Source organism: Magnolia sinica, chromosome 3 (assembly GCF_029962835.1).
Source record: "Magnolia sinica isolate HGM2019 chromosome 3, MsV1, whole genome shotgun sequence".
Lineage (NCBI taxonomy): Eukaryota > Viridiplantae > Streptophyta > Magnoliopsida > Magnoliales > Magnoliaceae > Magnolia > Magnolia sinica.
In genome coordinates, this window is record NC_080575.1 from 39,094,699 (window position 1) to 39,106,767 (window position 12,069).

The 12,069-nt window shown below is 36.3% G+C and overlaps 1 protein-coding gene across 2 annotated transcripts in view; it reads right to left on the minus strand.

Annotated features, from left to right (window-relative positions):
• LOC131239827 (proline transporter 2-like) overlaps positions 1-12,069 on the minus strand; it is a 135,186-nt gene that overhangs the window by 42,363 nt on the left and 80,754 nt on the right. The window contains exon 5 of one of the 2 annotated variants that reach the window (XM_058237703.1): positions 6,217-6,341. The exons of the other annotated variant lie outside the window; for it this stretch is intronic. Within the exon in view, the coding sequence (XP_058093686.1) occupies positions 6,217-6,341 (125 nt within the window). The remainder of the gene's footprint in view (positions 1-6,216; positions 6,342-12,069) is intronic. 2 annotated transcript variants of the gene reach the window in all.

Consider the following 12,069-nt stretch of genomic DNA (forward strand, 5'->3'; position numbering starts at 1 on the left):
TTTGGCAAAGAACTTAGTGTATCACACCCAAACTAAAGACATTGATATTCATTATCATTTTATCTAAAAGATATTAGAGGAAGGAGGTGTCACACTTAAGAATATTCACACTAGTGTGAATCCCATGGATATGCTTAAGAATGTTGTTCTTATAGAGAAATTCAAGTTTTGCTCAACTTCTCTAGGCTTGGCAAAGAAGAAATGAAGACAGAGTGAGCACAAGAAGCGGTGATGATGATAATGTTACTATTGAAAATTATTAGAGATGGCGATTGTAACTTGAAAGAGTGGAGCTAAAGGATTAAAGTCACTATGGGTATTGTTGATCAAGGGCCTTTAATCGAAGGTCAACCAAAGGTCCAGTTGGGTTGACCAAAGCACACTATGATTTTCCCAGTCGACCCAGGTCTGTTTCGTTTGACCCATAAACTCTGTTGATATCTCAATTAACTGAAGGTGCAACCATTGGAATGTATAAGTTTTTTTTGGAAAGTATGGATTTTGTTTCTAATCTTATACATCTCTAAACTCAATTAGAAGAACAAGGAGAGCCTACATGATTTTTAGAGTTTTCCAGGGGGAAAAGTTAGGGTTCTTTATTTTGTAAGTTGTTCCATCTCTTGTAATATATTATTCATAGTGGATTGATCATCACATTGTGCCATGTTTTTTTCCTGTAAGGGTTTTCCACCTAAAATCTCTATGTTCTTGTGCCTAGTTAGGTTTTTCTTCTTCTTTCTCTATTGCTTATTTTGATTCATATTTAAGGTTGGTTCCACACCCATTAAGGGGTTTTAGGGCCCAACAATCTCTAGAAGATTCTAATGACCTCCACACTCTTTTACACATTTTTACCATTTTATAAACTTTTACTACTGGAAGCGTTTACAGAAATCTTACCAGTATGCACATTGTTTCTAGTGTATAAGTATTATCAAAATTGGATAAGCCCGTGACTCGGCTGATGAGAATGATCAGTCCATGACAATCTGCCCCACTTAATATGTCAATGCCCTTGTCAACCACCTATCAATGTTCCTCCATAGTTCTTATCCTATCCTCATTACCCTTAATGTTGCAAGGCTAAGATGTTCTAAACCTTGGCATTTTTATTAATGCACCATCGATAACATGTAAGGATGCCCTTTGTCTATGATACTCACCATTATAAAGTGGGGAATTGTAATCATCTTTTTCTTATATATATAAGAAATCTATGTCGTAGACGACGTTGAATCATCCAATGGAATGGTGGAGAGACTCATCCTACTAGCCCACCCACCAATGCATAGCTTCATGCCCTTGGACAACCCCTGGATAAGTTTGGCTTCCAAGTTGTCAACCTTGATCATGCTTATGTCCTTCACGAGTGTAAGACTATTGCTTTACCTTTTTTTCATAAGACGAAGTTGTAGATTGCAACTGTGTCTGTGAAAGCCTAATTGTACATGCTTTTAATGTTCATATCTATACACATTAACATTTGACCAAGTCTGTTATCATCCTTTACCACTTGCTCCTTCAATTCACTTGTGAGCCTGACTCTTTCTCCTTTCTCCCACTCGACTTAGATTGAGTCCAAGGGTTTGTATATGGGTAGTCTTTTGCTTGAAGGTCACCAAAATTAGCCTAGATTTTCTCTTAATGCTTGGATTTGTTATACATTAAGGAATTGCATTGATCCAATTTGTAACTCCTTATAGCCTTTTTATTTGTTCTCATCTAACTTTGCTATGAAAGTGTTAAGTATATATCTCATTAGGAACTATCTTAACACATAAGGCACATCACATATGAAGCATTTACAACTCCCAGAAGATTGGACATGTCCCTTTTATCATCTTCATCCTTTTAATTCCTAATTTTCTTAATAACTCTGCCGCCTGATGGTTTTTATATTCCTAATGGTATGTGGAGTCCTATTCTCTCCCCACATTTGTCATGACCATCCCTTCTTTTGGTGATTTTATTCTTAGAGAGTCAATTCATTAAATTTTATTAACCCTTCTATATATACTAGTGTCAAAGTCAAATCCTACACATCTTATCGTTACAGTTCCCACTACACAATTTGACAATTCATCCATGAAGTGAAAGAGAAAATTTTCATCGAGCATGTGAGGAATCTCTAGCATGGGCATCAAGAATTCCTTAACATACTCCTAATAATGGACTATGTGTGCTTCAATTATTTCAAGTTTCGTCCTGCCAAGTACTCGACATTAATGAAATGAAATTGATTCTTGAGCTCCCTTTTCAAATCCTTCCTAGTGTCGATCATTCAAGTGACTTTCTTGATGTCTATATGATGCATACTCTACCACAAGGTCATTACATCAGTGAGTTGCATTGTTTCATTCTACGCCTATTCCTTTTAATCCTCATTCCATTTTCTATAGGAAGTTATCCAGTTCCTTGGCATCCCTCAATCCATTGAAGGACTTAGGATCAGGTGTATTGTTGAGGGTCAAATATTGCATATTAGACCCCAGTTATTACTGAATTTACGTGCATGATACTGTTTAATGGCCTATTTTAATCGTGTTTGTGTTACAAGGTGAATTTAGGAGCCTGGATTGGAAAATGGTACTAAAAGCATGAATTTAACCCTCATAAATCACCAAGGCAAGGGACAGACCCCAGGGGATCGAGATCGAAGAATTTACACGCTAGAGATCTAAGAAAATCAAGTCGTTCATGCTAAAGAAGCCTGAAAAATGTCCAAAATGCAAAATCACAGGGTTTCCACCATCCATTTGACTCAAAACTTTATATATGGCCTGAGAACCCTAAATTAATCGTACAAGTCAAATTTCATCTATTAGATCCTTGTATAAGTGACACAACGGATAGATCATCCCTTAAAATACCAATCTAGGGCCCACATGATATCTGGATATGCTATAATTTTAGTCTTAACGCTCTAATGAGGTGGCAAAATGGATGGACGGAGAGGATTTCTCACAAACATCACTATGGAACCCACATGTACATTGCATGTACTAGGGTATACGTGTACGAGAGGTGTAACAGATAGAGAGTCCGGTCAAATAGAGGGGTGACCGACTGAAATCTCCTTCCTGCGCGAGACGTCCAGCGGACGCACCTACCCGATCCGGTTGTGAGTAGTGGGGCCCACTCATCATCTAAATTGTTGATCCGGACCGTCCTTATGCTCCAGAGGGGGAGCACGACCCTGAAAATTATGGCCTTCTTGGCCCATGCACACATACACATGTGGATCGTCGAAAAATGTAGGATGAACGGCGAGTTGATTTGATATAGTGGACCGTACCAGAACTCGACCAAAACCACTCTCTTTCGACTAAAATTTTGCCAGAAATCCAATGAATGGGGTGGATTTCGCTGAAAACATAACTGTGGGGCCCACCGGACACGTCAACGCAAGTCCATTCACACCATATGCATGTCCAGTTTTTCAGACATTGCGAGGAGTTGTGGGCCACTTTTTGTGGTCGGATAGGTGATCCAAACCATTCCAAACCTTCATAGGGGGGTCTTTACCCCAATAATGGAGTCCAAATTGATTTCTTGGACGTCTATTGGTAAAGAACTCAGTCCAAACGCAACATGTTTGCATTTTTGTGACTACCAGCTGCGAAAATAGATTTCATCGACTTCTAGCCCTTTAAACCACCCCTGGGGTATATAAAAGAAAGGGAGAAGAACGTGGGAAGGCATCTCTAGGACGTGGAGCACAAGTGAAAGCAAGAAAAGGTGAGAGAGGGTGGACGGTTGGCGCAAAAGGGAGTTTTCCTCGCCGTTTCTCCTTTAGTTTCTTCTTCCTTTTAATATTTTTCCTGAGATCTTATTGTCATCATGGTGATGATCGGTTAAACCTATTAGCTAGGGCTAAGAGGTGAAGCTTGTAGTGTGATGGGATTTTGTCTATTGCTTTTATTCATGTTACGTTGAACTATCCGTGCTTCTAGTTTGATTAATAGGAATGCTTTCAGTTTTTAATGGTTTGTTGTGACTTAAATTATAATGGGTCTGCGATAGCTTTGAGCATGTTCTATTCATTATAGAGGTTGTGAAGTTAAGAAGCCCTGTTGTTCACCATCATCTCCTGGGTATGGTTGGATGATAGAATACTTCCTAACATTTATATATCTCTCAGATTGGTTGTAGATCGGTTAAATTTTATTGTTTCCTTTGTCTCATGAGCATGGTTTTGTGATGGAATCAATTCTAATTCTCATACCTCTCATCTCTTAAAAACTAGATTAAAGGAAGTTCATATTTGGATTTTAATGATATATCTTCCAAGTGGATGAAGATGGGACTCTAATTCCAGTTGTGTTCTTGAATCAAGCATGGATCTCCCTAATCTCTACAAGTGGATCCTTGGCACCCTAGTTTCCCACGTTTGAATGTCACAAGTTTTAGATTAAGATTTCACCATTATTCCCTTAAATTTTCCTGATTTAGATTACATCTTCATCTAGTTCTAGTTCTGGTTACTTTCAGTTTACGTACAAGGTTTAGTCCATGTGGATTCGACCTCGGTCTTACCAAGATTATTACTACATCGCAACCATATACTTAAGGTGTGAACATGTATACATCCTTGGGGTTTCTCTTATGGCCATACCTCCATTGTCCATGACCCTTTTATACGTAAACCAATCAAACATTACTTTCAAACTTACTTTTATGGTAGAGTTAGTGTCTTGATGATCATGGCCTAAAATGCATCCATCTCTCAACGATTCTACCATTTTGAGATTGGTTAGGCCTAGGATATGGAGGAAGTTTCTAAACATGCAAGCTTCTCCTATTCTAAGACTAGTAGGACCAACTAGCCGTAGGCAGATTTGGCTTCCTCACTACACCATTGAATAAAGTAGTAATTATGATGTGAGCTCTCTCAAGGTAGGTTTATGTCTCCATTTCCCTCTTTTTGCCTTTTCTTCCATCTATATCTAGGTAGTGATGGCATATATTCATGCGAAATATCAATGCTTGTTGGAGGGCTAGCATAGGACACCAATGACTACTCTCTAAAAAATACCTTCAGCCCATTTGAGGAAGTCCTCAAATCTAAGATCATTAGTGGCCATGAAGTAGGCTGATCGAGGGGCTATTGATTTGTACATTCAACAATGAACAATCATTTTTCGATGTTGTTAAAGGAATGAATGGGCAGAACTTTAATGGGAGGAACATCACTATTAATGAGGGTTGATCCAGGGAAAATGAAGAAGACAAAGAGAATGATTCCATAATAGTTAATGCCATGGCAATAATGATCATTAGGAGGGTAGGGGGTAATCGTAGTGGTAGATAGGATTGTGGCTATGATGGGTTAGATGGAGATTCCCTTATGACACCACGTGTGCGACACTTGTGCTTCAAATGAAAACTAGAGGAACTAATTAGTAGTACTAGTATCATGAATGATACTAGGACTAATATTTGGCCCACTAAGATCATGAATGACAACATGCTCATATTTACATGGTAATTCATGCTTCTAAATTGTGCTAACGTGGCTAAATAAAAGTTGACAACAAAATGATAATTGGACTCAAATGCCACCTAATCGTAAGATGCTACGAGGCTTAGTTTGAGGCATAAGGTTTCTCTTATTATAGATAGGTTAGTCACTTTGAATATGTTTGTGTGATTACAATTGACATGTAATTTCTATACAATACATTCTATGTCTTAAACCGATGTCATTGAGGATGTGTTTAACTATGTCATTGAGGATGCATTGGATCTATGTCCTAGTAATTGTGAATGTTCTTACTTTGTTAAAGATTGTGTTAACTACCTTGTTTGATGTTAGCAAATTCAATGGAATATATCGTTAAAGTATTACTCATAATTGAATATTTAAACAATATCAATTAAATCTTAAGTGCATGTAAAGGAATTTGAACATACCCAATATGAAAAAGTTTTTAGCAAAACTATTCTAAACTAATGGTAATGAATGTGGACCAAGTTAGCATTAGCTTAGTCATGGGCCATATCGATCGCTGGATTTCCTGTGAATATGGATCAATTGGACCATTGATCTTAAGTTTCTAGCATGTTGTGAGACCCACATATGTTTGATAACTTTAAATTTAAAGATGGTACACTACGCATATTTATGTGGTTCCATTGATGATTGTGAAATTTATAGGGATTAATATATAAAAAAAGAAGTCTTGCTCTCTATGAAGAAAGTACGTCACACAATACCTGTATTTCTGGGAGCAAACCCGATGTATTACAAACGAGAATTGCTGCAATTGCTCCAAAGGAATTGAAAACTTTATCTTCTTTGCTTCCTTTAATCTTGTAGTCCTTTGTTGTGTTAGCTCTACCTTCATGGTTACACACATTATCATTAACAAGAGTTATTATCTAATACTTAGGAAGATTGTGATGGTTGATAATATATAATAAGGGTTCACTACATGTGTGGACAATTCACTCACTTAAAACAAATATTCCCATGTTTCCTAGAGATAGACATTTATATGTAATGTTTGGACATGTGATGGAGGTTGCCCATAAGTGTTGATGCTTTGCGTTTGCATGGTACATATTAGACAATCTTTTTCTTAGAAAGTGCATTGTAAGAGCATACATTGAACATGCAACTAGTGTAAATGCATAAGGGACACATGCGTAAGACTCCAACCTTATAATAAGTGGGCTCTTAAATGTAAATATGTTCTCTCCTAAAACTGAGCATACCTCGTGTTAAATTGTAAATGGAATAGAGTGGTTTATACATTATTTTTATATTCCTCTAGGCTATCATGGTCTTCTATGTTTATAAAGAAGAGAAAGGTGGGAGTGCTAACGATGTTACTTATACAAGGGTATATTTGTCTTAACTGAATGGTCCATGCATCCAAATGATACCAAGATGTTGCATTTTTATATAAATAAATAAAAAAAAATTAAAAGTAAAATATTTATTTTTAGAAAGTAATTTAAAAAGTAAATAAATATATTATATATGAAAACTTTCATAAAATATCCCATGTGTATTAATGGTAAGATAATAAGTTTTATCTATAGGAACTTAGGTTCAAATCTCCACAATTACAATGCAAAGTGTTGAAAGGATATCTTCAATCTATGCAGAATCCAGTGACATTGATCGTTCAATAGCCATGCTAGATCAATTGAACCTCTCTGGAATTAGAAATTTTGACTATTGAACAGTTTTCGTCCATGCTCTATCAATTGAACTTTCGGGTCGATCGATCTATAGATTCAAATAAATACTTTTTAATATTTGGGCAATTTTGACCTAGTTCAATTGCTCGAGCTTTTGTCTACTTGATCAATCAAAGGGTGCTCGATCAGTGTCAATCGATCGACACTATGATCGATGGTGAGCACAAAACTACGTAAGTATGCGATTTGTTTTCTATTTCGGTTATGATAGTATATATATCATGTATAATCAAGATTAGGAGATCATAAAGGTTTGCTAAGATATTCTTAAGGGTTATAGAGAATAAAAGCTAGGGTTTTGGGATATTTGAAGGGGGTTCTCATTATTGTAAGTGCACTATCTCTTGTAATATTATTTCATAATGGATTGCTTGTCACTTTACGCCATGATTTTTTTCACTTGAGGCCTTTTCCACTTAAAATTCATGTGTTCTCTATGTGATTGGTTTACATTTTATTATGTCATCTTTGATTGAATTTGGGTTTGCTTCCGCGCGATCCCCAACAAGTGGTATCAAAGCCAACGTTGGGGTTTCAAGTTCTAATATAAAATATGTCGACGAAAGGGTCTAACATAAGGTACGAAATGGAGAAATTCATCAATATAAATATTTTTAAAATATGAGAGGTGAAGATGAGAGGCCTTTTAGTTCAACACGGATTGCAACACGCTCTTCATGGTAAGGTGAAACGTCCTGCATCTATAAGTGATGAAGAGTGGGATGAACTTGAGGAGAGGGCTACAACCTCGATTCAATTTTGTCTTGGGGACAACATTCTCTATAATGTCCTAGATCAAAAGACCGCCATAGGATATGGACGAAACTTGATAGTTTATACATGAAGAAATTCTTAGGCAATCATCTGTATCTTAAGAAACATTTCTACAATCTTAAGATGACAAAGGAATCTAATATCAATGAACACATAAGCATGTTCACTGAATTGCTCTATAAACTGACAAATGAGAAGGTTAAGATTAGAGATGAAGATCAAGCCTTAATTCTTCTGAATTTGCTTCCACCGTCTTTTGAAAATCTCAGAGACACTCTGACTCATGGTATGTATACCATTGATGTTGAAACTATCATCTCAGCCCTTCAAGAGAAGTAGTTGAGAAGGAAAGAACGTGGCAAGAGTACCTCTACAGATGTTTTGGTTGTTAGGGGAAAAAATTCTGAACGGGAGAAGGGAAATTTTCAATCTAAATGCAAATCAAAAGGGAATGGAAAAATGAAATGTTAGAATCGTGGCATAATAGGACATATGAAAAAGGATTGTTGGAATCCTAAAGGCCTATTTAGGAGCTTGGATTTGGAACCCCTTAGATTCGGAACCCCTTGGATTTAAAATCCTCTTATTGTGTTTGGCACCCTAGTTTCAGAATCAACTTTAATCCAAAAGTAGCTATGCATGGTATATTTATAAGGGCTTGAATTTAATTACTAAATCAACTTTAATATCTCTAATTAGTGAACATATGTAATGTTTAACACAATGGTTGTAATAAGCCGGCTGAAATATATGCTTTGCTCAAAAATGATGAAATTACAAGTCTCGGATGGGCCATAAGCACAAAATCAAGTCCGAGTGACTAACCAATGATTTTTAACCATTGTTTTACATGGGAAATGTTTGGACGGTGAGAATCATCATATTAAAGTAATTATAGTGATGCAACTGATAATCTAATTGTTTTGGGACATCATTAGTGGGCCATGTGCCCAATAGAATAATAACCTGGTGACATACATGTTACACATGCAACTCTTTGAAGGATTTTAGATGTAATCCAAGCTCTCACCTAGATTTGAAACCCCCTAGACTTGAAACCCCATTTACTATATATGGTGCCAAATAATTAGGGGATTTGAAATTCCCTCAAATCCCCCTAAATTCATGGTGTTAAACGACCCCTAAAGCATATGGTGGTGATGTTTTCACTGTATCTAAATATGAGTATCCCAACAATAAGTGCGTTTTGGATACAGGAGCCTCATACCACATGCCTTTTCAGCGAGATTGGGTCACTAGTTATAATGAGTGTGATGGTGGATAAGTGTTTATGGACAATGACATTGCCTGTAAGGTTTTTGGAATCGATTCGATGCACATCATAATGTTCGATGGGGTGGAGTGTATCCTAACAGATGTGAGACACATTCCTGACCTTAAGAAGAATTTTATCTCTCCTATGACATTAGAGGCACTTGAGTACAAGTTTACTAGTTTTAATCGAGTCCTTAAAGTTTCTAAAGGTGCACTCATTGTGATAAAAATGCATCACAATAGCAATCTTTAAAAGTTGATCAGGATTACTATATCAGGTGGAGCAGCAATGTCTATAGCATAGTTCATATCGGCATGTTTGCGGCATGCATCCCTAGGCAACCCGAGCGAGCACGATATGAATGTACTTTTTAATCGTAGCTTGATTCTTGTTTTTAAAAGCATTGATTTTCATATATGTAAGCATTGTATATATGTTAAACAATCTTGGCTAACTTTTAAGACTGGAAAGCATGTACATAAAGCAGTTCTCAAGTATATGCATTTAGATGTGTGGGACTCGTCACCTATTGTTTCCGTTGAGGGTCATTGTTTTTTGTTTCATTCATAGATGACAACTCTAGGAAAGCGTGGTTTTATTTATTGAAAAATAAATCTTATCTATTTGCCACGATCAAGGTGTGGAAGGCAATGCTTGGGAAACAGATAGGGTAAAAACTGAAGGTTCTAAGGACAGACAAGGTTCTAAGGGTAAAAACTGGAGGAGCTTATAGTGGGGCGTAAATCGATCGATTATAAGTGGATTTAAAAGAAGTAGGATAGATACAAGAATAGATTGATCACAAAGGGATATGCACAGAAGGAGGGGAAGGAGGGTGTCGACTTTAACAAGATGTTTACACCCATGGTCAAGTAGTTGTTTATCAAATTTGTATTGGCATTAGTTGCCCAATACAACATGCAATTGGAACAAATGGATGTGAAGATTGCTTTAATATATGGAGAATTGGAGGATCAGATTTATATAAAATAAATAATTAGGTTCGAAGTACAAGGGGCTGAGAATAAAATTTACGAGTTGAGGAGGTCATTATATAGCTTGAAAAAATTACCTTAGCAATGGTACAAAAGGATTAATGCTTTCATGATTAGTTGGTGATTTACTAGGAGTGAGTATAATCATTGTATCTATTATAAGACACTGGATGGTGGATAGTTTGTTGTACTAGTGTTGTATGTAGATGACATCCTTATTGTCATACATAGCATGTCTGAGATCAATACATTAAAGACTCAATTGTCAGGGATATTTGAAATGAAATATCTATGGGTTGTAAAGAAGATTCTCGGTATAGATATCAATAGAGACATATAGAGGAGCATGTTACAATTATTACAGGCATAATATCTTGAGAAGGTATTGGTTAAGTTTGTATGGAAAAGGCGAAACCGGTTAGCACACCTCATGCTGCTCACTTTAGGCTTTCTTTAGAACAATATCATGGGACAAAAAAATAATTGAAGTCTCGTGTGCCCTATTTGAGCATTGTTGGAAGTTTGATGTATGTTATGCTCTCTACAAGACCTGATATTTCATATGCAATGGGTTTTGTGAGTAGAAACATGGCTAACCCCTACAAGAAACACTGATAAGTAGTGAAATGGTTACTTCGGTATATACAAAATACACCAGACTACATATTGACATTTGAAAAGTTAGAGGACAAGTTGATAAGTTATATGGATGCCGATTATGTGGGTAATATGGATAATAGAAGGTTGACTTCCGGCTACTTGTTTGTTCTTGTTGCTGGTGCGATCTATTATATATCGAAGCTTAAGTCTATGGTGGATCTTTCCACAACCATAACATAGTATATGGTGGTAACAGAGACATTTAAAGAAGTTTTTTTTGGTTAAGATGGATGATAAATTATCTTGGGCTTCGGTAGGAGGTCATGTTGGTTAATTGTGACAATGAAAGCATGATTAATTATGCTAAAAACTCAATTTACCACTCACATACTAGACATATTGATGTTCGTCATCATTTTATGCGACAAGTGCTTGAGGAAGGTAACGTTACTCTAGAAAAGATCCACACATGCATGAACCCAACAGACATGCTTACTATGTGGTTCATATGGAGAAGTTCAAGTTTTGTGCAACTACTCTGGGATTGGCAAAGAGTTAATCAAAGCAGAGTGCACAAGAAGTGATGATAAAACTATTATGAAAGACAATTAGAGATGGTGATAACAGCAGAGAAATGAAGCATGAAGATTGAAATCCGTGCTAGAGCTTCTTGCAAGGATGTCTTCAATCTATGTAGAATCAGGGGACATCGATTAATCGACAACAATGCTCGATCGATCGAACTTTAAGTGTTATGGTTTTATGCTCCTTTGGTTGTCAAATTTTGTAGTGCCAAAACATCAATCTTTGTCTTGTGCAATCTATGTCTTGTGTAGCTCATTGGTATATATGATCAAGACATGGCATCACCTCTCTAAACACGTTGCTTTAAGTCAAGAATGAAGATTTACTTCAAACCATTTCAAGAAATGCAAGTACAAGTTACAACGAAAGAAGTGATCTTGTTCAAAGACTCAAGTTAGTGTACAACTCGAAATGAAGTGTAATTCAAGTTCTAGAAGATCTCAAGTTCAATGCTACATTAAGTATAGAGATCCCAAGTTTTACAATCTTCAAAGGTCAACTACCATATGAAGTCTCAATGTTCATATCTCACTTTCTAGGTATGATTGACTTTAGATTGACCATAGGATAGGTTATTTTATATACATAATTCATATTGAATCTTTTTATATGAATTTGGTTTGTTCTAAG